This window comes from Micromys minutus, assembly GCF_963924665.1.
Source record: "Micromys minutus genome assembly, chromosome: 6".
Taxonomy (NCBI): domain Eukaryota; kingdom Metazoa; phylum Chordata; class Mammalia; order Rodentia; family Muridae; genus Micromys; species Micromys minutus.
The window spans coordinates 65,739,084-65,765,852 of NC_137975.1; the positions used below are offsets into that span (position 1 = coordinate 65,739,084).

Below are 26,769 nucleotides of genomic sequence, written 5' to 3' on the forward strand. Positions count from 1 at the left end.
GGTGAGCTGTACTTGTTCTTTAAATTTCTCAATGACTTGGAACTAGCTGATTAGGCCAGGCCATTTGGGCATTGGGCCCCAGGGCCCACTTGTCTCCACCTCCTCAGTACTGGGATTGTATGCATATACCACCACACCCAGCTTTTTAAAAACATGGGCTCAAGATCAAACTGAGGTCCTTGGATGATTGCAAAAGAAGCACTTTGCTGACTAAGCTATCTCCACAGCCAAGCCCGATGTTTTAAATGTGTGTGTATGTGTGTGTGTGTGTGAGTGTGTGTGTGTGTGTGTGTGTGTGTGTGTGTGTGTATGTGTGTCTGCATCTGCATGTGCTGCACCCAGGGTTTTTTTGTTGTTGTTTTGGTTTTTTTTTGTTTTTTGTTTTGTTTTTTTTTTTTTTTTTGCTTTAATGAGAAGCAGACATCTAATGTCACACCCTTCACAAATGGCTATGCTGTTCCAAAATACTCACAAACTTGAACCTAAAGCATGATGCTAATTTTAAGAAGTATTTTGGCTAGCCTCCCGTATCCTGAAGGAGATTAAAAAGTAATAGTGTAAAAAAGATAAGGTCAAGGTGTTCTCATAGCACAGCTGGGGACTAACCATTTGCTCACTTGTACCGAGGTTCTTAGGAATGCCAAGCAAGGGCTCTGACACTGAGCGGTATCCTCAGCCTTGCCTGGGATTTCTTAAAGATTAAAATGCTTTAATGGTGCTTCCAAACAGTGATGTTGATAATTATTCTTGCATTTTCTCCTGTTAACTTTATTTAAATGTTTTGAAGACTATTTTAAAAGTCGTTTGTTTCAAGTTACTGACATAATTGTCTCTATTCCTTATATTTTACATTTATTATTTATGTGTGTCTGAGGGAAGTATGTCTGTGTGTAGGTGTGCGTCATGGAGGTTGGAGAACAACTTTCATGAATCTGTCTCCTCCCACTGAGTAGGTTCTGTAGCTGTCAGGTTTGGTAGTAAGCACTTTTGTCCACTGAACCACCTCACTAGTTCATTATTATTTTTTAAAGTATTTATTTTGTTTGTATGTATGTGAACCTGAGTCAGTGTAAGTGCAACACATACATGGTGGTGCCCACAAGAGCAGAATATGGTGTTAGATCCCCTGGAGCTGGAATAAAAAGCTGATGTGTGCCTCCTGATATGGGTGCCGGGAACAGAAACAGGGTCCTCTGCAAGGGCAGCATGTGATCTTAACTGCCAAGCCATCTTTCCAGCCCCACTCCTCATTTTGTTTTAAATAAAATACTAGCAACGTTGGTTTTAATCACATTAAGGAAACATTATGAATCTTCATGCTTGTTACATTTTCCCCCCATTGGTGTACTGTCATGAAAGTTCACAAAGTTCACAAAGAAACATTTAGAAATCATGAGGTTTTAAATTTTCTGAATTTAAGAATAATAGGGGACAGACTAGGATTAGTGGCACACACCCAGTTCTGGGGACTCAGGAGGATAGGTCAGGAGGAGCATAAGTTTGGAGTGACCTGATTAGCTAGACCCTGTTTCAAAACAATTTGACAAACCAACATCAAACCAACAGTAGGGGTAACGCTCAAAAATATCTTTTATTTTTAGTTTGACATTTCATCTACCGTATTACAAATACTCTGAACATTTTAGTGTATTTTAGGAATGCAATTCTGTAGCCAAAATATGTCTAGGTACCCTAGGAACCTGTATCTTTTTTATGTGTTTGTGTCTACATTATTATGGCCATCGTCGTCATCATTGTTCTTATTATTTGAGAATGTGTCTCACTAGCCCTGGCTAGCTTAGAATTCACTGAGCTTGAACTTGAGGCATATCTTATGTTTTAACCTCTCAAGGATTGTACACGTGTGCCACCGAGCTGGGCTTACCTATCCATATTCTCAACACAATGATGATAAGTGTGGGTTATATTTGAGAAATCTTCTCAGAAAATATTTCTTGTTTTACTTCAGTTCTCCCAGACCCTGTGTTCTTCTCCCCTAACTAGCCCTCTTCATGGGTGGTTAGAGAGCGGTTGATTCAACAACCGCATCTTGATTTGACTCCACTCTTAGCATTCCTGGAGTGAAATATAACAAGAAACATACTTTTCTATATTTGACCACACCAACTAAATCCATCTTTTCTTTAAAGGGGTAGGTAGTTGTGTTGTCTATGTGATAGACATTATGGCAGAAGGAGAGGAAACTAGCGCTGCCTAACCTTCCAAGATGTAGCCTAGGTTGGCTTTAATCTCATCATGGACACTCTGTCTGGTTTTCTAAGACTGACTGTAGGTTTGAGCTTCCTACCTAACTTTACATTACGTTCAGGCTTCAAAATATTTTTAATGTTTCTTCAACAAATATGAAGAGCTATATGCCTATAATGAAAGTTTTAATGACTTTTAAAAAAGCCTGTAGTCTCTGAATTATAATGTCATTTAGCATAAATGACATACAAACCCTTTTCCATTGATTAATTTATTTGTTCACTTTATATTCCGATTACAACCCCTCTTCTACTCCCTCCCCCCATGCCCCTTCTGCTCTTCCTCTGAGAAGGGGAGGACCCCTAAGTACCAATATACCCTGGCACATCAAGTTACTGCAGGACTGGGCATATCCTCTTTCACTGAGACCATCTAGGCAACTTGTCAGGGGAACAGGATCCACAGGCAACAGAGTCAAAGACACTCCGTTCTTCAGTTGTTGGGGAACCTACATGAAGATCAAATTGCATGTATGTGGCATATATGTGTATGAGGAGCCTAAGTCCAGTCCACATATACTCTTTGGTTGGTGGTTCAGTCTCTGGGAGCCCCCAAGGGTCCAGGTTAGTTGACTCTGTTGGTCTTTCTGTGGTGTTCCTGTCCACTCTGAGTCCCTCAATCCTTTCCCCAACTCTTCCACAAGACTCCCTGGATTCCATCTGTTTGGCTGTGGCTCTCTGCTTCTGTTTTGGTTACCTAATGGGTGGCCAGAGATCTGGGATGGGGGATGGGGAAAGTTATAAGATGTCTATGGGAATGACTCTAGCTGAAACTCTAGCAGTAGAGGATATGGAGCCTGAAGTGGTCTCTTGTAGCCAGGCAGGACTCCCTGTGGAGAGATAAGAACACCAACCCAACCATAAAACCTTCAGCCCAAAATTTGTTCTTCCTATAAAAAGTGCAGGGACAAAGATGGAGCAGAGACTGAGGGAATGGCCAACCAGTGACTGGCACAACTGGAGATCTAATCCATGGGCAAGAACCAATCCCTGCCACTATTAATGATCCTCTGTTATGCTTGCAGACGGGCCTAGCATAACTGTCCTCCTACAGGCTCCACCCAGCTGCTGACCAATTTCAACTTTTATTCCTAAGGGTTTTTAAAGGTAGTAAACTTTGCTAAGGATTTTAAGAGTTTGTGTAGCAGGCTGGAGAGATGGCTCAGCGGTTAAGAGGACTCTGACTGCTCTTCCAGAGGTCCTGAGTTCAATTCCCAGCATCCACATGGTGGCTCACAACCATCTGTAATGGGATCTCATTCTTGTCTTCTGGTGTGAAGACAACTACAGTGTACTCATATACATAATAAAATAAATCATCAAAAAAGAGTTTTTGTAGCATCTTTGTTAGTAGTTTACAGCTAGCTGTGGAGTAGAAATAGCATGTGTTAAGCATCAATATTTTTTTCTAAATAAGATCTTGATTAAAAAAGTCCTTTAAAAAGATTTAATTTAATATAAGTTTTACCTGCATGTATATCTGTGTACAACATGCATGCAGTGCTAGAAGAAACTGGAAGATGTCAAACTTTTTGGAATTGGAGTTACAGATGGTTGTAGGGAACTGTGTAGGTACTAGGATTTGAACCCAGGTCCTCTGGAAGAGCAACTAGTACTCTTAACCACTGTGTCATCTCTCTGGCCCCCCGAGGTCCCTTCTTAAGAAAGTGTAATTTAGTTTGTAGAGAAAGAATTAAAATATAAGATACAGTGTTATGAATGATAATATAAAGGCATTTAGAAAAGAAATTACTAGTAATTTCCACGGCGAGAGCGACATGCTAAAGCAGGGAAGCAGTGTGGAGGAAGTGGACACCCTTGGGGAGAACTGTAGGGGAGTGGTCTCGTGTGTTAGTTATAGAGATAGGAGTGTGAAATGGTGGAGGGTATTGTGTCCTCTAAGAAAGGTGTCAGGGTCTCATTTCCCATGAGTTAGAATGTGGTTTGTAATTTCAAGGAATCTGAGTGACCTTTTTTTTTTTTTTTTTTTTTTTTTTTTAGTAATTGTAAAATTGAAGTTGGTTAGAAAACAGACCAGAGGCAGGAGATGTGGGCCCAAGAGTGCTTAGAAATAAGGCTAGAGAAGAAGGGGCCAGATTCAGTGGTGATGATGATAATAGCTAATATTGACTAATCTCCAGTCTGCTAGGTAGTTGTGTTCTGAATTTAATTTTAATATCCCTGTGTCACAAATAACTCCTCCTAAAAGCCTATCCACATAAGAAACAAGGGATCTCTTTGGGGAAAAAAATGAGCTCACCCTAAATTATTGTTGTTGACTCCCTGAAATATAGAAGGAAAAGAAAATTTAGGGACTGTTGTTTTCTTAGATTTCTGCCTTCACCAAAATTATTCTAAATATATTTAGCTAAGTGTTCTTTGTTTGAACAGCCCACACTGTTCTATGTAACTTTAAAATATGTTATTAAACACGTTTTCTAGTTTGACTTAACCTAATTGCACAATACAGAATAGATGTGGGAGCAGCACCATCATTCCTTTCCCCTTTCCCTTCTTGAGGATTAGCATAGCTCCACATTTATTATGTTGAACATTTAGGTCACAGCCAACTTTTGCAAAGCCCTGTGATGGTGAAATTCTAGTGACACCTCTTGTTAAGATGTAAATTCTTTCTATGAGGAGTAGCATCCTCTCAGGTCACTTGTTTGTATAAAAGAAAGTCAAGAAAACATAAGAGAAGTAATAACAAGTTGACACATTTTTCTGAGAGGAAGAAATACACACACACACACACACACACACACACACACACACATAAAGATAAAGTTAGGGCAGGAAGACACTTGTGATGCTTAGGACTGAAACAGCCTAGCTATATATAGGTCTAGACCTGGTCACTAGATTACTTGATAGGTACCCTCCTAAAGAGACGTCTTGTCTATGAGAAGTCTCCCTGAAATTCATGCAATATCAGGAAAAACACAAGAATCTGCAGACCTATTTTTTAAACTCAGCCTTAGTTAGTCTTAGATACACACACATCCTGTAGATAAATTCTTTGCCAGAATGTAACATGAATTGCCTCTGGTCTCATTCTTCAGAGTCCTTATTCTTACTTAAACCTCATGAGCTTGACCTTCACTGTCCCATTCTTGTAGGAACTCTGCTTCCCACCAGAACGACTCATTAAGCTTTGCTTATACCACTCTAGATAGTTTCTAACCTGCAGCTCCCAAATTTCCGGTTCTCACAAATCATTCCCAAAGGCTTAATAACCACATGTTTGGGCTTAGATGCAACAAAAACTCCACTTCAATGGTTTTCTGTGTTAGTTTTGCAGAGCTGTGACCAAAATACCCAAGGGAAAAATGTAAATGAGGAAAGGCCTTGGCTTACAGATTCATAGTGTACTCAATCTGGGGTTGCATGGTTCCATGTTTTTGAGTAGAAAATCTTAACAGTGGTAGTATGTGAGGTAGAGACAAAGAAATAGATAATCATCATAAAATAAAATTTCAAATGCTGTTTTAAATCTTCGGTTGGAAATCTGATGGCTGTTAGTACATCAAGCATTGATGAGAAAATTGCAATGCAGCACATATATCAACACATGCTCTCTTGCTTGTATGATTTAATTGATATATGCTTTAACTGAATTATTTTTAAAGAGAAGTTTGGGCTGGGGAGATGGCTCAGTGTGTAACATTTTTGATCTACAAGCTAGAGGACTGGTGTTCAGATTTCTGGTCCCTACATAAAAAAGGCCGTCATACCAGTGCATTCTTTTTTTTTTTTTCTCTGATTTTATTGGATGTACTTTATTTACATTTCAAATGTTATCCCCTTTCCTGGATTCCCCTCCATATCTCCTATCCCCTCACCCCACCCCCTGCTTCTATGAAGGTGTTCACCCACCCTCCCCCTTCTGCCTCCCCACCCTGACATTCCTCTACACTGGGGCATCAAGCCTTGGCAGGACCAAGGGCTTCTCCTCCCATTGATGGTCAACAAGGCCATTCTCTACTACATATGCAGCCAGAGCCATGGGTCTGTCCATGTGTTGTACTCTTTGGATAGTGGTTTAATCTCTGGGAGCTCTGGTTAGTTGGTATTGTTGTTCTTATGGGGTTGCAAATCCCTTCAACTCCTTCAATTCTTCCTCTAACTCCTCCATTAAGGACCCATTTCTCAGTTCTATGGTTGGTTGCAAGCATCCGCCTCTGTATTTGTTGTATTCTGGCAGAGTCTCTCAGGAGACAGCTATATCAGGCTCCTGTCAGCATGCATATGTGGGCATCAGCAATATTGTCTGGGTTTGGTGGTTGAATATGGGCTGGATCTCCAGGTGGGGCATCTCTGGATGGCCTTTTTCTTCAGTTTCTGCTTCAAGCTTTGTTTCCATATTTCCTCCTGAGATTTTTTTTTCTCCCTTCTAAGAAGGACTGAAGCGTCCACACTTTGGTCGTCCTTCTTTTTGAGCTTCATGTGGTCTGTGAATTGTATCTTGGATATTCCGAGCTTTTGGGCTAATATCCACTTATCAGTGAGTGGATACCATGAATCTATTTTTGTGATTGGGTTACCTTACTCAGGATGATATTTTCTAGATCCATCCATTTGCCTAAGTATTTCATGAACTCATTATTTTTTAAGAGCTGAGTATTACTCCATTGTATAAATGTAGCACATTTTCTGTATCTATTCTCCTGTTGAAGGACATCTGGGTTCTTTCCAGCTTCTGGCTATTATAAATAAGGCTGCTATGAACGTTTTGGAGCATGTGTCTTGTTGAATGTTGGAGCATCTTTTGGGTATATGCCCAGGAGTGGTATAGCTGGGTCCTCAGGAACTGTCAGACTGATTTCTAGAGCGGTTGTACCAGCTTGCAATCCTCTTTCTCTACATCTTTGCCAGCATCTGCTGTCACCTGAGTTTTTGATCTTAGCCATTCTGACTGGTGTGAGGTAGGACCTCATAAAATTGCAAAGGTTCTGTAAGACAAAGGACACTGTCATTAGGACAAACGGCAACCAACAGATTGGGAAAAGATCTTTACCAATCCTACATCTGATAGAAGAATAATATCTAGTATCTACAAAGAACTCAAGAAGTTAGACTCAAGAACTCAAGAAGTTAGACTCCAGAGAATCAAATAATTGTTAAAAAATGGGGGACAGAGCTAAACAAAGAATTCTCAACTGAGGAATAGCAAATGGCTGAGAAGCACTTAAAAATGTTCAACATCTTTAGTCATCAGGGAAATGCAAATCAAAACAACCAATGCATTCTTTAATCCAGCACTAGGGTGAGGGGTTTGAGATAGGAGGATGGCCAGTGAGTCTGCCAGTTGGTGAGCTGTGGGTTCAGAGAGAGGTATGAGGGAAGGAGAGAGGAAAAGGAGCGAAGGGGGGAAAGCAGAAAATGGGGAAAAGTAAGGAAAGGAGAGGAGGGGGAAATGGGGAGAACCCTGTCTCAAAAAATAAGGCAGAGAGCAAGGTAAGATACCTGACATTGACCTGTGACTTTTATAAGCACAGAGATATTTATCTCCATCCATCTATCCATCTGTCCATCCATCCATCAATATGGATATATTTGGAAATAATAAATTTCACACAAATACATGTTGTTCATCAGAGAGTCCTGTCTGTGACTTGAATGAAACAGTTGAAGCTATCACTGTTGAACTTTCTTGATTCTTGGCCACTATCTGATAAGTTTGCCCTATCTGCACCTTCTATCATTCTTTCCTGTGGCATCAGACAGTGGTATAATGCTCCTTGCTCTGTGCCCCCTAGCCTGGCCTCTTAACCCAGTTATTTTGACTTTTGTCTTTCAGTCATTCCTTCTCTTGCTCCTATCTTTGATGGGTTTCCCCTTGTGGGCACATTGGTATGCCAATAAATGGGCTCTTTGGAGGGAAATGAAAACAAGCAAGACCCTGATAGGTGCCTGTGCTAAGTTTTAGTGGGAAAATGTCCTTAGCAGGAAATTCTGGTGGCTTTGAGTTTAATCTCCAGAACCCATGTGAAGGTAGAAGGAGAGAACCAGCTTCTGAAAGCTGTCCTCTGAATCCACATTTCTCCACATATACAAAGATTAAACAAAATTTAGTCTTTGTCTAACGTTTTGTTCCTTTTCAGTGGTGTAAATACTCTTGCTATGCATTGCCTGGGAGAAGGGCCAGGCAGAGCCAGTTAGATATCTAGCAGTACCACCAGGCTCTTATTTCCTTAGAACCTAAAAATATGACTGGGTTCCCAAAAGTTCTCAAACAAAAACAAGAACCATTATTTTTAAATATAACAAAAACCTTTCTTGACCTGTGGCCTCTACATTTTCTTCTTTCCTAGTCTTGTTTTCTCAAAAGGAAGTGATCTATTTGTATTTATACTTTTTCCTTATTTCACCCTGTGTTGAAAACGGTGGTAGAGTTGATGCGGTTGTTTTAAGAAATTTAGGGATTGAAATGTGTGGCATAATCAATTTAGTTTTAGTAGTTACTGCAAAGAAGTTCATCACTGGCCTCATGGATAGAGTCATAGCTCACGTACCAGGTGTGTTTTTGGCCTGGCAGCCATTCCGTACATATGCTTTAGCTCTTGTGGCAACACCAGCAGCTCATTCAGTATCAAGAGAGTTGTTCTGACTCTTTCTTCCCAATCTAATCTATTATCAAAATTATGCTTTTGTAACCCCTAAATAGACATTTATTAAAATTGTACCCTTCTACTATTGCTTAGGAAAAAAGTTCTCACCCTTTACTTGAAATATTATAGCGGTCTTCAAATTGGTTTACAAGATGCTAGCTTTTTCCCTAACGCTTGGGTTCACTTTGATATGAGTGGTCTATCTGCCCAACATTAACTGTGTTACTCTCATATTTAAAGTTAGTCCTGGGCTTTCTATTAGGCCTGTTCATCAGAATCTCTTAGGAAGCTTGCTAAATGTGTTGCTGTTGGACCAGCTTCAGCTTAGGAGATTGGAGTCTTTGAAGGTAAAACATTGGAAAGTGTATGGGCGATTCTGAGGCCCACTAGCTAGTAGATTAAATTCTTAGAATAATGTCAAAAGTCTCTCCCTTTTGGTTTTCACTTACTACTCCATTCTCCTTTTTTCTGAATCTTCTATTATAATTACAATACCAAACTTAGTGTAATGTCCTCAGTGACTTATTGGAATTGCTTTCTGTCTGTAATACTTGTTTTCCTCACTTTCTCCCATCTTTTAAAGATCCTTTATCTTAAAGATAACCTCTTTCAGGAAGCTTCCTGGACTTGAATTTGGGTCAGGTGTCTTAATGGTTTGCAGGATCCTTAATTCTGGCTTTCCTATGTCACTGTATCTTGAGCTTCTTATGGTAGAGACTGAGATTTGTGTGTGTGTGTGTGTGTTTTGTATTCTTTTTTACATGATTTTTAAAAATTACATTTATTTATCTGTATATGTTGGTGATGTGCATCCCATGACACATGCATACAAGTCAGAGGACAGCTTGCTGGAGTCAATTTCTTCTGTGAGTTCCTGGAATCAAACTTAGGTCATCAGGCTTGGTGGCAAGCACCTTTACCCACTGTCTTAGGGTTTTATTGCTGTGAACAGACACCATGAACAAGGCAAGTCTTATAAATGACAGCATTTAATTAGGGTTGGCTTACAGGTTCAGAGGTTCAGTGCATTATCAAGTCCAGAGCATGGCAGCATCTAGGCAGGCATGGTGCAGGAGGAGCTGGAAGTCAGGAACAGACTGAGCATCCTCAGGCAGCTAGGAGGAGTGTCTCCAAGCCCACCCCCAGAGTGACACACTTCCTCCAACAAGGCTATACCTTCTAATAGTACCACTCCCTGGGCTAAGCATATGCAAACCATCACACCTACTGAGCCATTTTGCTGACCCAGTGTTTTGTATACTTAATTGAGTACCAACTATAATTACAAAGCAGAAGGACGTGGAACCAGGCTGGTCTGTCAGATTAGTTCTTGTCACTGGCAAATGAGAGAAATAATTTAAAGGAAAAAGATTTATTTGTGATTGTCTTAGGTCTCACTTGATGGTTATCTGGTTTCATTGCTTTGTTCCTGAGGTAAGGCAGGAAATCCTGGCAGTAGGATCATGTTAGAGAAAGGCTACTTACTTTGTGGTAACTAGGAAGCAGAGGTAACAGGAAGGGGTCAGTGCCAAGATACCCCCTTCAGGGGCATATCCCCAGCAACCCACTTCCTCCAGCTAGCTCTGGCTTCCACAGTTTTTTACCTCCTGATTGTCATTGAATCTTGACTGTATCAGTGGATTAAACCAGTGATTGGGTCAGAACCCTCCGGATCCAATTCTTTCTGGAAAAATCCTGATATACTCAGCGGTACTGGTCTCACAGTTCAGTAAAACTGGCAAGATTAACCACTACAGCTGGGATTAAGACATGGGGTTCAGGCAATGGAGAAATGACTCAGCAGGCAGAAGCATTTGCCACATGAGCCTGGTGACCTGAATTAAATCCTCAGAATGCTTATAAAGATAGAAAGAGAACTTACTCTACAGAATTGTCCTCTGACTTCTACATGTATGTCATGGCATGTGTGCTTACACATGGTTTGAATGAGAATGGTCACCAGAGGCTCATATTTAAATACTTAGTTTTTGATTGAGTAAACTGGAAAGAATTAAGAGGTATGGTCTTGAGAGAGGAGATATGTCATTGGGGGTAGAAGTAGGGAGGTTGAACTTTGAAGTTGGAGAAGATCATACTATTCCTAGTTAGCACTCTTTTTGCTTTCTGCCTGTAGATCAGATGTGAGCTGTTTCTGTTCCAGGGCCATCATGCCTGGCTACTGCCAAACTCCTAGTCATGATGGCCATGGGCTCACCCTATGAAACTGTAAGCCCCAAGAAACTCTTCTATAAGTTGCCTTGGTCATAGTGTCACTTAACAACAATAGAAAAACAACAAATGCATAGGCTCACATACAATAATAATAAAATTAAAAAAAATAAGTTTGTAAAGTTTAAAGAAAATGTAGATAAGGTGCCATGCATAGAGACTCTGGAAACAAAAGTAGTCATATAGCAGTCATAGTGTCTTTTATGGAAAACCTGAAAGTATATGAAAGAAAAAGAGATAGGAAAATAAATTAGGCAAATGGGTGAATTTTAAAATAGCAGGTGCAGAAGGAGGAAAGAAGGATGTGAAACCAAATGATATGTATACACAAGACACAAAAGAAAAACACATTCCACAAATAAATAAATTGTTAACAAACTGACCCTGTAATTGGATTCAAAGAATGAGCAAAAGTTCTCAGCTTCTGTTCTTCATTTTCTCTGACTAGGAGAGAATGATCTATAGGCAGACTATTGAAGATGAAAGTGAGAAACATAAGAGAAGATTGAAGCCCAAGGTGAGGGAGGAGATCTAGGGCCTCTGGCTAATCTAAATGAATTCACATCTCAGGTTCAGATTCCACACAGATTTGCAAATATTTTTGCTAAACTGGTAATCTTTGAGGAATTCTAATAAACAAGCTGTGGAACTGCAGTGTTCCATAGATTTTAGTGACCTTGACATTACTCCCTCGCTATCCTAGAGATGATCTTAAAATATTGGTAGATATCTACACACAGTGTCTTAGTCAGGGTTTCTATTCCTGCACAAACATCATGACCAAGAAGCAAGTTTGGGAGGAAGAGGTTTATTCAGCTTACACTTCCATGTCTCTGTTCATCACCAAAGGAAGTCAGGACTGGAACTCAAGCAGGTCAGGAAGCAGGAGCTGATGCAGAGGCCATGGAGGGATGTTACTTACTGGCTTGCTTCCCCTGGCTTGATCAGCTTGCTTTCTTATAGAACCCAGGTCTACCAGCCCAGGGCTGGCACCACCCACAATGGGCTGGGTCCTCCCCCCCTTGATCACTAGTTGAAAAAAAATGCCTTACAGCTGGATCTCGGGGAGGCATTTCCCCAGCTGAGGCTCCTTTCTCTGTGATAACTCCAGCTGTGTCAAGTTGACACAAAACCAGCCAGCACACACAGGAAAGGTGAGCAGTAATTTGTATCAGTTCTCTAAGAAGAATTTATTCCAGATAATATAGCTCACCATGCCACCCTTTGAAGACAGGTACAGTTGCACCTGTAATGTATCTAGATTTCTGTGGGATATTAACTGAGCTGTTGCTGAACTGTTCACTAGTAGTGGACTACACCTGCTCTCTGAGTCTCAAAAAGCTCTGTGCACTCTTGCATAGTTTCTTCTTCCATTTTCTGTCTGCTTTATTTTCCAGAGTTATGTGTGATCAAGACTGTGTGCCAAGATACTCAAGGCAGGTCTTTGGATTTTAAGTATTTTGAAACAGTTGAAGATCACTTTTATTTTTTTAATCCTTGAGGCCATCCAGAGACTGCCTCCCTGGAGATTCATCCCATATGCAGCCACCAAACTCAGTCACAGTTCCTGATGCCAAGAAGTGCTTGCTGATAAGAGCCTAATATGGATGTCTCCTTCGAGGTTCTGCCAGAGCCTTACTAATACAGATGCTTGCAGCTAACCATCAGACTGAGCATGGGGACCCTAATGGAGGACTTAGAGAAAGGACTAAAGGAGCTGAAGGGGTTTTCAACCTCATAGGAAGAACAACAGTATCAGCCAACCAGACTCTCCCCCTCCCTCCAGAGCTCCCAGGGACTAAACCACCAGCCAAAGAGCACACATTGAGGGGCCCATGGCTCCAGCCACATACATAGCAGAGAATGGGCCTTATCAGGGATCAACAAGAGGAGAGGCACTTGGCCCTGTGTAGTCTCATTTTCCCAGTGTAGGGGAATGCCAGGATGATGAGGTGGGAGGGGGAGCATCCTCATAGAAGCAGGGGTATGGGGATGGGAGAGGGGGAACCAGGAAAGGGGATAGCATTTGAAATGTAAATACATAAACCATCAATAACCCCATAGCTAATAAAGAAACATTTCCTCATGTTTTCTAGGTAAAACCTATAGAGCTAAACTATATAGATAGCTAAACAGAAGCACTTTATTGCTCTCAGAAACACAAAATTTCCCTTAGCATTCTGAAGTAGCTTTCATTGAATTGTACACAGAAAAACTTCAGTTTCATTTAAAGAATTCAAACAAAACAAGGAATTTAAGAATTGAATCTTTGGGTGGGAATTTATCATTATTTGGTTTTGGTATTTTGAGTTCTCATATATCTTCAAATACCGTTCACCTTGATAGGAGAGTAATAAATTGGCTGTCTGTAAGAACACTGAGTTATATATGGGTGATATTCCACCATTCCCTAGCTTTCCCTGTTGAGAAGACTGATACTTGTCTCATTCTTCTGTGTGGTTATTGTGCCTTTTGTGGAAGTAGGAGTTGGAAGAGGAAGAGTGCTGTGATGAAGTTTATAGTTCTGGATTCCAGGATTTCCTTCCCAAAGATTCAGTTCTTGGAGCTAGGCATTTATTCTTCATTTTACACTTTTTATTAATTAAGAATTTCCTGTATGCATATGTTGTTTTGATCAACTCCACACCCCATTCCATCCCTTACACTCCTCCCTCATCCCCACCACTGCTATTTCCTGTGTTCTGTTTTCATATGTTTTGTTTCTGTCTCTTATAAACCCCAGAGTCCACTTAGTGTTGCCAGTGTGCATAGATGTGGAGCCATCTACTGGAGCATAGGACGCCCCTCAGTGCTGTATCCCTGAAGAAAAGTGACAGAGCCTCCTAGTAGGCATCAGTTGCCTGTAACTCTTCAGGGGTGGAGCTTCCTGACTACATACTCCCTTTGTTCTGGGGTGTTGTCTGGCTTGATCTTGTGCAGGTCTTGAGCATTCATTCAGAGCCACTGTTGGTTTCTCTGTGTGGCTTTCCTGTTGTACTGTGGAAAACAGTTTCACTGTAGTCATCTGCTGCTTCTGGTTCTTAGGTCTCTCTATCTCCTCTTCCTCTGCCCCTGAGTCCTGGGAGGAGGGGTGTGACACAGATGTCCCATTTGTGGTTGAGCAATCCACAGTCTCTTATTCTCTGCATATTGACCAGTTACGGGTCTGTGTGTTAAATTGCTGTTGACTACAAGCTTCTCTGATCTGGGTTAGAGATGCACTCATCTATTGTGTATGGGTTTAGGAGTTGGTGATATTTGTGCTAGAGTTGTAGCTTTGCCCTATTCTCAGCTTGGGTGGTGGGTGGTGGGGTTGCCCATTGGGCAGTACTACCTGTATTAGGTGTGGAGCTCTACCTTTTTCCCAGCTGGCATGTTATTAGGGGTCAGCAGGTGAGTGGGTAGGCAGAGCTACCTGTGAGGTGGTTTTAAGAGGTCCTCGACTGGCTAGGATTTTTTTCAGTTATGATTTGGGGATTACAAATAATTGATCGCCTGTTACATATATCACATACAAAAACAGGCTACTGAATTTTGTCAGAACTTTATTAACATTATTTGACTATTATTGCCACTAATGTATTTGAATTTTCTTCTTATAGGTGAAGCCTTATGCTGAGACAATTTTATTTAGTTCGTGAACTAAAACTATATATAAGCTGAATGTTACAGAAGTGTTGAAAGACTGGTGAGTAACATAATGAATATTAGCAGTTAGAAGACTTGCTTCAAGGTTGGAGCTATATAAAGTAAGCAGAATCTCCCCAGGAAAGTGTGGTTTATTATAGCACATTGCTAGTGATTTAAAGCGGTGGTTCTCAGTCATGGGTCATGACCCCTTTGAGGGTTGAATGACTCTTTCTACAAGCCGCATATCACAAATCCTGCATATCAGATATTTATCATTTATAACACTAACAAAATTATAGTTATGAAGTAGCAATGAAGATAATTTCATGGTTGGGAGCCATTAATAAAGGGTCTTAGTATTAGGAAGGTTGAGAACCACTGGTTTAAAGGGAAGAAAATAATATTAAAAGGAAAAGTGCTTATAAATATCTATGACATACTTTCTATATAAAAATTTTATGTAGTAAATATTTTATAGCTACAAACATGTATAAACTGTGAAAACCATGGATGGTAATGATAAGTCTCAGCTAGTGTGGGTCACAAACTCACCTCAACATTATAAATGCTACCACTTACGAATTCTGGGTGTTGGCTGTAATCTAATGTTACATATCTTTTAAATATATTTGTGTGTAGTTTATGTGTATCTTTTGTGTTTGTGCTCATATTATATATTCTGTATACTTTTATGAGTATGTGAAATATTAGGAAAAATTTAAGGAAAATATATGCCTGTCTTTTTAGTTGATTCTCAGAACAGACGGAAAATATTCAAGTATATTGAACATTTATTCCAGGAAGTAATGAATATTTAATGTACAACGTAGAAATAGAAATATCTCTAGTGCTGTATTAGTGCTGGGTTCTGTTTGTGCTAATGTAATTAGGATGGAACTTTTATAAAAATATTGAATAGAATTCAGAACTTTGGCAATTTTTAAATAGTGGTAATTTGTTGCCCAGCATAGTAATTATAGTCAGTGATGATATATTCTTTAAAAATGTAAAACCATGGGCCTTAGTGTTCTCATTGCAGCATAATTAAGTTCATTAATTAACTTGATTTAACCATTCCACAGTGTGTAAGTAGATATATGTGTATTTAAAATATTGTGTCACCTACAATAAATAAAATTTTGTCAGTTTAAAAAAATAAAAAGCAGGAGAGTTAATGTGAAAAAAGATGTTGCGTGTATGAATGTCTTTCTTGTATTGATGTATGTGTACCATGTGCATGTCTGCTACCTGCAGAGGCCAGAAGAGGGTGTCAGATCCTCTGCTACTTCAGTTACAGAAGGTTGTTAGCCTTCATGTGGATTCTGGGAACTAAATCTAGGTCCTCTGCAAGAGCAGCAAATATTCTTAAGTGCTGAGCCCTTTCCAGCCCTTCAAATTACTCTGACTATAGATAGAATCATTCTGAAGTTCTTTGACTATTACGTTGTTTGTGATTTTTGTTTTCTGAATGTTTGTATATTTTCCCTCTATATTCACTCCTGTATAGTTTACCTTGCTGCTTTCCTTAATCTTAAAGTGCCATATTGCCTTTTATTTGCCTAAAAGTGGCATAAGCTCAGCAGCTGAATTTCTTTAGTTCTCACTCAGCTGGCAGGAACCACCACTTCCTGTATTGACTAAGTGTGGGTGGTTTTGGAGGGTAGACCAGTGACTGCATTATATCAAGAGAAAAACTGGTGTGTGTGTGTGTGTGTGTGTGTGTGTGTGTGTGATCACATGCATACTTGGTGCCCATGGAGGCCAGAAGGAGGCCCTGGATTCCCTGGAACTGGATCAGCAAGGGTTCTTAACCACTAAGCCATTTCTGCAACCTCCAGTTTATATTTTTTAAAGTTCCATTTATCTATTGTAAACATGTAAAGCAAGAGGCATTTCCTAAGTAATATTTTATTTTTATTCGATGTAAGAGAGCAAGTCAGACCCTCCCTGAACTGCCAGTGCTCACTGGCGTCTTCTCCCAAGCAGTGTCATTTGTGTCATAGGACTTACCTAATAAGGTCACAACTGTGCCTGAGAACAGTAGGGAGCTAGGAACTGAAATCTAGCAGTTTTAAGTCAGACTACAGAAATCACATATATTTAAAGGTCAATTTCCATTTACTAAAAAAAATCTCTCATATCCTGTTCATTTTATAGCTCTGTCATGAGCACCGACAGCAACTCATTGGCACGTGAATTTCTGATCGATGTCAACCAGCTTTGCAATGCAGTGGTTCAGAGGGCAGAAGCCAGGGAAGAAGAAGAAGAAGAGACACATATGGCAACTCTTGGACAGTACCTTGTCCATGGACGAGGATTTCTGTTACTAACCAAACTAAATTCTATCATTGATCAGGTAACGTCCTAACAAACAGCTCTTCATCAGGATTGGTCATTGATTAGTGACTTACAGATTTTATACTTCCTGAGAATCTTTCTGGGTTAAAGAGACTAACATGTTGTGCATCTTTCACATCACTCCAACAAAAAATAGTCCTATTTGTAGAAATATGATTTATCTGGATACTTTTAAAACCGAGACATTCTAGAATTTCAAGTGGCCTTTTTTTTCTAAACAGGTTTAATGTAGTTGATTTGAACGTATCGATTTTAAACTACAAGTCACCAATAATGCATTGTTATTACATTAAGGAAAGAACTAGAAGCACTTCTCTTTGGTGTCATTTAACCAGAATCAAGGCCGTATTTGAATTTTCTACACTGACATGTTCTCCATGTCTTCCACCTTTCTCTGTTGCATGAGTCTGAGTCTGTCTCTGTGTCTGTGTGCTGTCCCTAGCAGTGTGCCTTTCCTAACAAAGGGTTCTGTTCTGTCTTTAGTGGACATCACAGAAGGCATCACACGGGGAAGGAGTGAGGGATGCTTTACAGGATTCTTTAGCAGGGTTTTACAAGGGATTTAGTATAGACTCTAATTGACCCCAACTGACCCAGATAACAAACAAACATCATTGTTATCAGGCAGTACCCTAATGCTGGTCAGTATTATGGTGGTTATTTATTTATAAGATTGCTTTCAAGTTGGGTGTGGCGGTACACACTTTTAATCCTAGTTCTCAGGAGTCAGAGACAGGCAGATCTCTGAGTTTAAGGCCAGCCTGATTACCTAGTAGATTCCTGGACAGTCAGGGCTGTTACACAGAGAAATCCTGCCTCAGAAATAACAACAGCAACAACAACAACAAACAAAAGAACCCAAACCAAAACAAAAGATTACTTTCAACCTCTATATTTGCTGCTTTCAGCAAATGATTATTAGAGCATGAACATATTGTTTTGGATCAGGGGCAGGAAGAGTGCACAATTTAAGATGATAGCTATACATTAGCTTATATGCATTATATACATTATAAAAGTCAATTACATGAGAAATCCAAAAAAGTAAAGTTGATTGTTAAGTCATTTTCTTAAAGGTAGAAAACAAACGGGTTGAGTACCTGGTATGTCTTAGTGAGGGTTTCCATTGCTATAAAGAGACACCATGACCAAGACAACTCTTATAAAGGACAACATTTAATTGGGGCTGGCTTATACTGTCAGGGGTTTAGTCCATTATTATCATGATGGGAAGCATGACAGCACCCAGGCAGACATGGTGGAGAAGGAGCTGAGAATTCTACATCTTGATCTATAGGTAGCAGAAGGAGACTGTTTACCACACTGGGGGTAGCTTGAACATAGGAGCCCTCAAAGCCCATTCCCACAGTGACGTCACTTCCTTCAACAAGCCCATACTTACTCCAACAAGGCCATACCTCCTAATTGTGTCAATCCTAATGGGCCAAGCATTTAAACATAGGAGTCTATGTGGGCCGTATCTGTTCAAACCACCACAGAATAGAATAACAGTTTTAAGTCTTTGTTTTGTTTTCTGTGTAGCCTTGGCTGTATAGACCAGGCTGGCCTCAAACCCACAGAGGCTTGTTCTCTGCCTCCCAAGTGCAAAGATTAAACGTGTACCACTACATCCTGGCACAGTTTTAAGTCTTAGGTGACTTCAAGGTTTATTATTAACTCTGGCTGTGAGGTTCAGCAAAAGATCTAGTCTTATAAAATATAAGTAACATTTTCTTAATAATGCATCACCACAGCTTTTGACATTAATAGCATGCGACTACCATGTTTATTCATAGAAACACAGGACTATAATTTGGAAAAGGAGCTTATGTTCTCAGTAAAGTTCAGAATTTTGTTTTAGAAGTTTAATGTGAATTAGATACATTTTTATTTTTATTTTTCTTCACTCAATCCTTTTCCTCCTTTCCCCCCAGCTCTCAAGCTATTAGAAACAAGGTTTTATAACTCACATTATAACCCAGGCCAGCCTGGAATTCTTGATCCTCCTGCCTCAGTTCCCTGGTACTAGGAGTACAGAAGTACAGGATTATAGGGATAGACACCACATCCAGCTTCTCTTCTTAAAGATACTATGTAAATAGCACCAGAAGTAAAATAATGTACTCATAAATAAATCTAATAAAATACATACTACTTCTGCTTAGAATTCTATAAAACATTATTATAAGAAACCAGAGAATATTTAATTAAGTCGGAAATAATTCAGTTTTCATGTGTTCAAAGAATCATACTATAAAGGTACATGTTCTCTCTAAATTGACCTATACCTTCCAATATAGTCCCAATCAGCATCTCTAGCTGTTCGACTAATATTGTTATAGAGATGTGGTTTATATATTACAGACACCCAGAAAGCTGTGCACCACCACCAGAGCCGATTTTAGAACACCCTCATTATCTCAAAACCCCCTGTAGTCTAGCCATCCTTTCCCCCCTCCTCCTGGCCCTAAGCTACCGCTAATCTGCTTTTTGTGGCTGTAGATTTTACTTTCCCTTATAATCCACAAAATATCCTTTAATGTATTATTAAAATGCCTAAAATCATGTAAGTCATAATAGCAACAATAGTTTTTCTAGTACTATTTTGTCATATTTTGGGATTAGACATTTTAAATGAACTTGAAATGGTAACATATACTTTGTTTAAATTATTTTATGTTTGGCCTACATGCATGTCTGTGTACCATGTATGTGCCTTGCATCCACAGAGGCCAGAAGAGGGCATCAGATCACCCGACACCATTCTAACAGAGGCTGTTAGCAGCGCTTTAGCTGCTGAGCCGCATTTCCAGCCCCGGTAGTTCATAGTTTTACTTGTATGTCGCTGACAGCTAAACATGCTGAGCTTTTTTTTCTTATAAGCTCAAAAGCATACTTTTTTTTAAGTCTGTTCAAGTTACATGTCCTTTTTAAGGCCAGGATATCTGTTTATTATCCAGCACAACAGCTATTATGAACTATGTTGGGTTGTTAATATGATAGATCTCTTTGTGATATAACATTTAATATGTAGCTAAATGACTAAAATTACTCAGCCTTTAACTGTAATATTTTTCTTTCTTTTTTTACTTTATTTTAACAAAGATAAATGTACAAATTTTCACCATTTTTGCATAAAAGTATACGAATACATTTTTTAAAGGTTGTACTTAAGTATTTGTGGGTACATATACATACACATATGTATATATGTAACAACAATATAGGAAAAGAGGCTATTAATTTGAGAGGATAGGAGAGAGACTAGGAGGGACTGTAGAGAGGAAAGGGGGATGTGATACAGTTCTATTTTAATTAAAATATATTCTTCTTATTTTGTTGAACTTCACACAGTCTGTGAGTTGTTTCTGGGGTGTTCAGAGCTTTCTGGGGTTAGTATCCCATTATCAGTGACTGCATATTATGTCTGTTCTTTTGTGACTGGGTTATCTCACTCAGGATGATATTCTCTAGATGCATCCATTTGCTTAAGAATTTCATAAGGTCTTTGTTTCTGATAGCTGAGTAGTACTCCATTGTGTAAATGTACCACAATTTTTGTATCCATTCATCTACTGAAGGACATCTGGGTTCTTTCCAGCTTCTATTATAAATAGAGCTGCAATGAACATTGTGGTGCTTGTATCTTTGTTGTATGTTGGAGCGTCTCTGGGGTAAATGCCCAGAAGTGGAATAACTGGGTCTTCAGGTAGTACAATGTCCATTTTTCTGAGGAACCGCCAGACTGATTTCCAGAGTGGTTTACAACCCCACCAACAGTGGAGAAGTGTTCCTCTTTCTCCACATCCACGACAGCATCTGCTGTCATTTGAGTTTTGGATCTTGGCCAATCTGACTGGTGTGAGGTGGAATCTCAGGGTTGTTTAATATTTTTCTTACATAATAATTTCTTATCCCTTCTTCCTGCCTAGTCACTCTTTGGAATATTTATATCAACGATAGGAGGGACAGTAGATGCTATCTTTGGAGTGCAGATAAATAGCCATTTTAAAAATAGAATTTATCTATATTTGTTTCAGTTGTAAATGGAGAATGACCATTTGAAACGTCAAGGGAAATTAGTTGAACAAGACATCTCTTTTAAGATGGAATCACATTAAACACAAAGCTGCACATTGTAGACCAGACTGCAGCTTGTGTATGAGCAGGGGCATTTTTTGAGTATTTGGGGAAAGGGGTGATTTACACACCCTTCCTCATCCACTATAGACCCAGTTTGCCTTACCAACATCAATGATAGGAAATTAAGGAGACTCTCTATTGAGAGAGTCAACAAGTAAATGTGCATATGCGAACTATACTGCTATTGTCTCCATGCAAGCACTGTCACTTGCCCTGCTTTGCCATGCCCTTTGCAGAGGGCCTCTGCCCACACTGGGAGGTGACTGCTGTGCTGATCGCTGGCATCTGAGTATAATTCTGATCACGGTTTGTCTTCTTGTGAGTGAGCCTGCTGAATCCATGCTCTTGTACCAGTCAGTCCTGTTCGGTTGTTTGTTTCTCTCTGATTAGTGTTTTGTTTACCACAGTTGAACTGCTCACCTGTTGCTTAGCCGTTTAAGTTGTATGTATTTGGTTATTACGAATAAAACTGCTATGGACATTTTTATAAGTTGTTCTGTGTTTACATCCTTTATTGGGTGTGCAAATTACAGGTGAAAGGATAGTTATTGTGTAACTTTGTAGAACCTGCAAATTGTTTTCAGTGGTTGAGCCATTTAAAAAAAAAAATGTTCATTAGCTTTGAATGAGAATTCTATTTGCTTCTCTAAGATGCCATCATTCTTCTAGTATTAGCTATTTTTAAGTGAGTGTAAAAACTTATCTAGTTGTATTTCTGACAGCTAAGGATGTTTAGTAATTTTTATTTTTTAATGACTACCCTTTTCTGCAAGAGCCATGTGTTAGGGCACTGGATGCGGCAGTTAGCCCTGCACTTTATATACTTCCTGTCTGACATGTAGGTACCTATGGTGAAGTGCAGTTCATAAAAGATAAACAGTAATTGATAAAATACAGTAGTTGTGGCAATGTTCCTCAATAGAAATTATTTAAATTTTATGAGTTATTTCTTGAATTTTTTTTTTTACTGTAGTAACTAACGGTGGGTAACCAAACCCACAGAAAGTGAAACTGGAAAAGGGGACTAGTGTATCTTGTCTTATGAATGTCTAAGTCTATTCCATTTGAAGGCCCATCCTGTGCAGTTCTTCACTAGAGATAGAAGTCTTTGTTAGCATACAAATATTTCCTTTGTAACAGTCTCCTTCACTCCCTCCCCTTTCCTCTCTTCTTGTATTCTCTTTTCTTTGCTTTCTTTTCTTCTTTTCTTTTCTCTCTCTCCCTTCCCCCCCAAACCCCCATCTCCACAAGGATGTCCTCACCCCACCCTCCCCACCAGACCTCTACATTCCCTGGGGCCTTCAGTCTCTTGAGGATTAAGTGCATCTTCTCTGACTAAACTCAGACCTGAGAGTTCTCTACTGTATATGTGTGTTGGGGGCCTCATATCAGCTGGTGTGTGCTGTCTGGTTGGTGATCCAGTGTCTGAGAGATCTTAGGAATCCAGGTTAATTGAACCTGCTGGTCTTCTTACAGGGCCACCCTTCTCCTCAACTTCCTCTTTTTCCTAATTCAACCACAGGGGTAAGCAGCTTCTGTTGATTTCGTGCAAATATTTGCATCTGACTCTTTTAGCTGCTTGTTGGGTTTTTTTTGGAGGGCAGTCATGATAGGTCTCTTTTGGTGAGCGCTTCATAGCCTCAGTAATGGTGTCAGGCCTTGGGGGTCTCGCTGGACCTTTCTTTTCCTCAGGCTCTTCTCCATTTTCATCCCTGCAATTTTTTTAGATGGGTACAATTATGGGTCAGAGTTTTGACTGTGGGATAGCAACCCTATCCCTCACTTGATACCCTGTTTTTCTGCTGGAGGTGGGCTCTACAAGTTCCCTCTTCCCACTGTAAGGCATTTCATCTAGCCCCCATCCTTTGAGTCCTGACGGTCTCTTACTTCCCAGGTCTCTGGTACATTCTGGAGGGTCCTCCCAATGTCCTGTCTCCCTAGGTAGCCTATTTCCATTCCTTTAGCTGTGCCTTTAGTAAATTCATTTACATTTATTAGATCTCCATTTTTTTTTTTCTGTAAATTCTTAAGGACTTTTTGTGTTAGCAACCATGTCATTTGTAAATAATGACAGTTTCGTTCTTTTCCAGTTTTTATACCTAAAAAATTTTTGGACTGTTTTCTACATAGAGGCAGATGGAAATGGTGGGTAAGGGTGGCCTTATAGCTTTTGAGTATAACCCAAGGGGAAGTATGGATGTTTTTATTAAATATGGTTTGAGATTCTTAGTTGCCTTTGATCAGAATGAGGACATTTTCTCCTGTTCTCAGTTCACTGAGAGTTTATAGCTTTAATGGATGCTGAGTTATAGCAAATGCCATTTCTACATCTGCTGAGATTATAATTATTTTTCTTTTAAATCTTTAGTGTGGGTGAAATACACAGATGGTTTACTGTTGAACTATGTCTGAACTTTATGATAAGCCCCATTTGTTAATGATTTATATGCACAATCATTCTTAATCTAGTGAATAAGCTATTCATTTTAAATGGCAAAAGATTTTTTAATGGTTGATGACAGATTTTAAGTTTATATTCATATATATACAATATATACGTACTTACATATATGCAAGGTAGGACTAATTGGGTTTGTAGGTTTCCACTCACTCTGAGGGCCTGAAATGTTTTTATTTTATGTGAGTAATTTGCTAATTCCTGGTGGTCTCTGGGACCCTTGACTTCATATACTAAGGAAAGATTACTTCCTTCATACTTTTAGGTGAATCTGGTAGTATTTCCATTTTCTAAAAAAGAGTTTCATACAGGTCTATATTGTATGGTGAACGTATTCCCCATATTTCCTCTACCCTTCTTTTTTCTTTCCTCCTACAGTGTTTCTTGATAGTACAATTTTCTTTGAAATATGGGTTTCATTAACTCCACTGAAGGGCAGGTCCCATGCCTAGCAATAGATGGCCAGCACTAAAACCAACTCAGTGCTATTTTTGTAGACTTCCTGTGTCATCCTGTTTTATTGGTCTTTCGCTTGTATGGTCTGGTGGGTTTGTGGATGTGTACATTTCTTCTGGATTTCTGTGTGGGTAGTATTTTTTCTATCACAAGACAAAGGGCTTAGAGTTGGATGGGCAGAGAGTTAGGGAAGATTCGAGAAGATTCAGGGGAAGGGAAATCAGAATATATTGTATGATTTTTTTTTCCAGTAAAAACATGAACAAAGGGCCTCCTTTTTTGTCCCATTAGCAAGGCGGCAGCAGCAGAATATTGAAGCCACTGTTCTCCTAATGCTTTGTTCTTGTATCTGAACGCTGATCACTTCATTTATTTTTCTTATCGCCCTACGTGTATTCCTGTTTTCCTGATAAATATAAAGTTTGTGGGCCAGGGTAAGGGGCAGCAGAAAAGCAGGCTAATGTCCTCTCAGATAAGTCTGATAGCATTCTAGAGACAGAGTCCGTTGCTTTAACTGAAGTGTTTTGCTAACCAAATAAAGGTACTGTGAAAAATGAAGTTATCCCAAGGCTACCAAGAATGATGATGATGATGAGTTGTTGTTTGGGGTAGTCAATAAGTGCATAAAATAGATACTAAAAGTATAAATTTTAATGTGAAGCTCCATGGCTTCCATTCTGAGTGTCAACCCTAACTGTATAGAAGTTCATTTGTATGGATTTTGAGTCTGGCGAATTTTGGTGTGTATTGTCTTATTTATTTGCAAGCCTGTTAATAATTAAGTTTACAAAATTAAAAAGGAAAAAATGCCTTTACAGGATTCACCCATAGAAATAAAATGAAATGTCAACCTCTTTAAAAAGTATATAAAGACTTGTAGGTTAATGCCTATAGAAGCTTTATTTGCAATACTAAAACTGGAAATTTCCATGTCTATCAATAAATGTAGTGGTTTCAATATATTGATATTGAAAACAAAACAAAAAGAAATATAAGTTTTATATGAATCTTACTGGGATTACCCCAGTATCACTAAAGTTATGTGTGTAACTAGTTTTGAGACAAACTTTTCTGTAATGTGAATACATAAAGCCTGTTGGAAAAGCTTCTAAATGATTCTTAGGAGTAATTTTGTCTAGATGATAGTACTTGGTATTACCCACCTAGAATCTTTCTGAAGCTTTAACAAAAGGTGTTGTGGACATTTAGCAACCATCCTCTGCTAAAGGAGGGTGGAGGAAAGAGAAGGGGACTGTCTGGGAACAACCACAGCCGAAAGGCCAGAGCTGCAGTCATGATATAGTCATGATATAGTCCACGACTAAGACTAGTTTATGATTTTTTTAAAAAGTTATTAAAAGAAAGAGAAAAATATATGACAGAGGTCTTATATGATGCGCAAAGCCTGAAATATTTACTATCTGATTACATACAAAAAAAGTTTTCTGTTCCTGATCAATTCAAGAAACTGCAATATAATGTCTGGCATCAGTGGAAAACTAGTACACAACTACTCTGAGATGTTAACTATTTGACAAGGTTGTATTGTAGCTCAGAGGGAAAGGGCAAACTTAGAAGTACCAGTCCTTTGGTATTAGCAGAACAACTCAACTCCAAAACCCCTTTATAAAAGTTCTAAAAGCCAACTGAGATGAAAAGTTTTTACATAACTAAAAAGAGTGGAAGAACCAGTGATATTTTTAGTGCAATGTACACAGGACAAGTAGAACTCTTTATTGCTAGTTCTACTTGATACCTTGTTTTCTTTTTCTTTTTTTCCCCTTGAGACAGTTTCTCTATATAGTCCTAGCTGTCCTGAGACTTGCCATATAGACCAGGCTAGCCTTGAATTCAGAGTCTCTTGCCTCTGTTCCCCAAGTGCCGGGATTAAAGACATATGCCAACGTGTCTAGAAATACCTTGTTTTAAATAATGCAGTAGTTAAGTGTAATAATGGCTTTGAGTATGATGGCACTGTCTGTAATTCTAGCACACGGGACACAGATATAGAAGGATCACTGTGAGTTCCAGGGCATCATAGTGAATTTGAAACCAAATCTGGGTTGTATAGTAAAGCCCTGTCTACAGCCAACAAGCAATCAAACATAGCAACAGATGAACAGAGGAGGAAAAATACTGTTTTCAAAGTTATGTGTGCAAAAATAAAAACAACCATTAAAAATCTTTTTAAAGATTAAAGTAAAAAAACCCAAACAAAACAGTACAGACTTGTTATGTTCTGTTAGCTCTGTAGCTCTGTAGTTAGGGAATGGAAAAAAGATCAGATAATCCTAATAAAGAAACATGTTTTATGTGTACAATACACATATATTAGAATAAAATCCTTAGAGAAGAAATGAAGAATAGCAATGTATTATAGTTACTATATTACGTTTTAGCATTTGGAGAGTTAGGTTTAATTAGTATGCCAAGACACTCATTTGTAATAGCATTGAATAACCCCAGTAATTTTGTATTACCTTCTGGCTGTCGTTCATGTTCCTTACCTTCTGGCTGTGTCAGACATTCCAGGACAAAGTCTCCACTGATGCCTAACCTTGAGCCTGCTAGATGTGTGTCTGGGCTGGGATCTTAGCCTTTTCCCAACACTCTTGTT

The 26,769-nt window shown here is 39.2% G+C and overlaps 1 protein-coding gene across 1 annotated transcript in view; it reads left to right on the forward strand.

Annotated features, from left to right (window-relative positions):
- The window catches only part of LYST (lysosomal trafficking regulator), a 162,412-nt gene that overhangs the window by 8,696 nt on the left and 126,947 nt on the right, over nucleotides 1-26,769 (forward strand). The window contains exons 2-3 of the mRNA XM_080918294.1: nucleotides 14,710-14,795; nucleotides 16,895-17,093. Of these exons, the coding sequence (XP_080774420.1) occupies nucleotides 16,902-17,093 (192 nt within the window). The 5' untranslated portion in view covers nucleotides 14,710-14,795; nucleotides 16,895-16,901. The remainder of the gene's footprint in view (nucleotides 1-14,709; nucleotides 14,796-16,894; nucleotides 17,094-26,769) is intronic.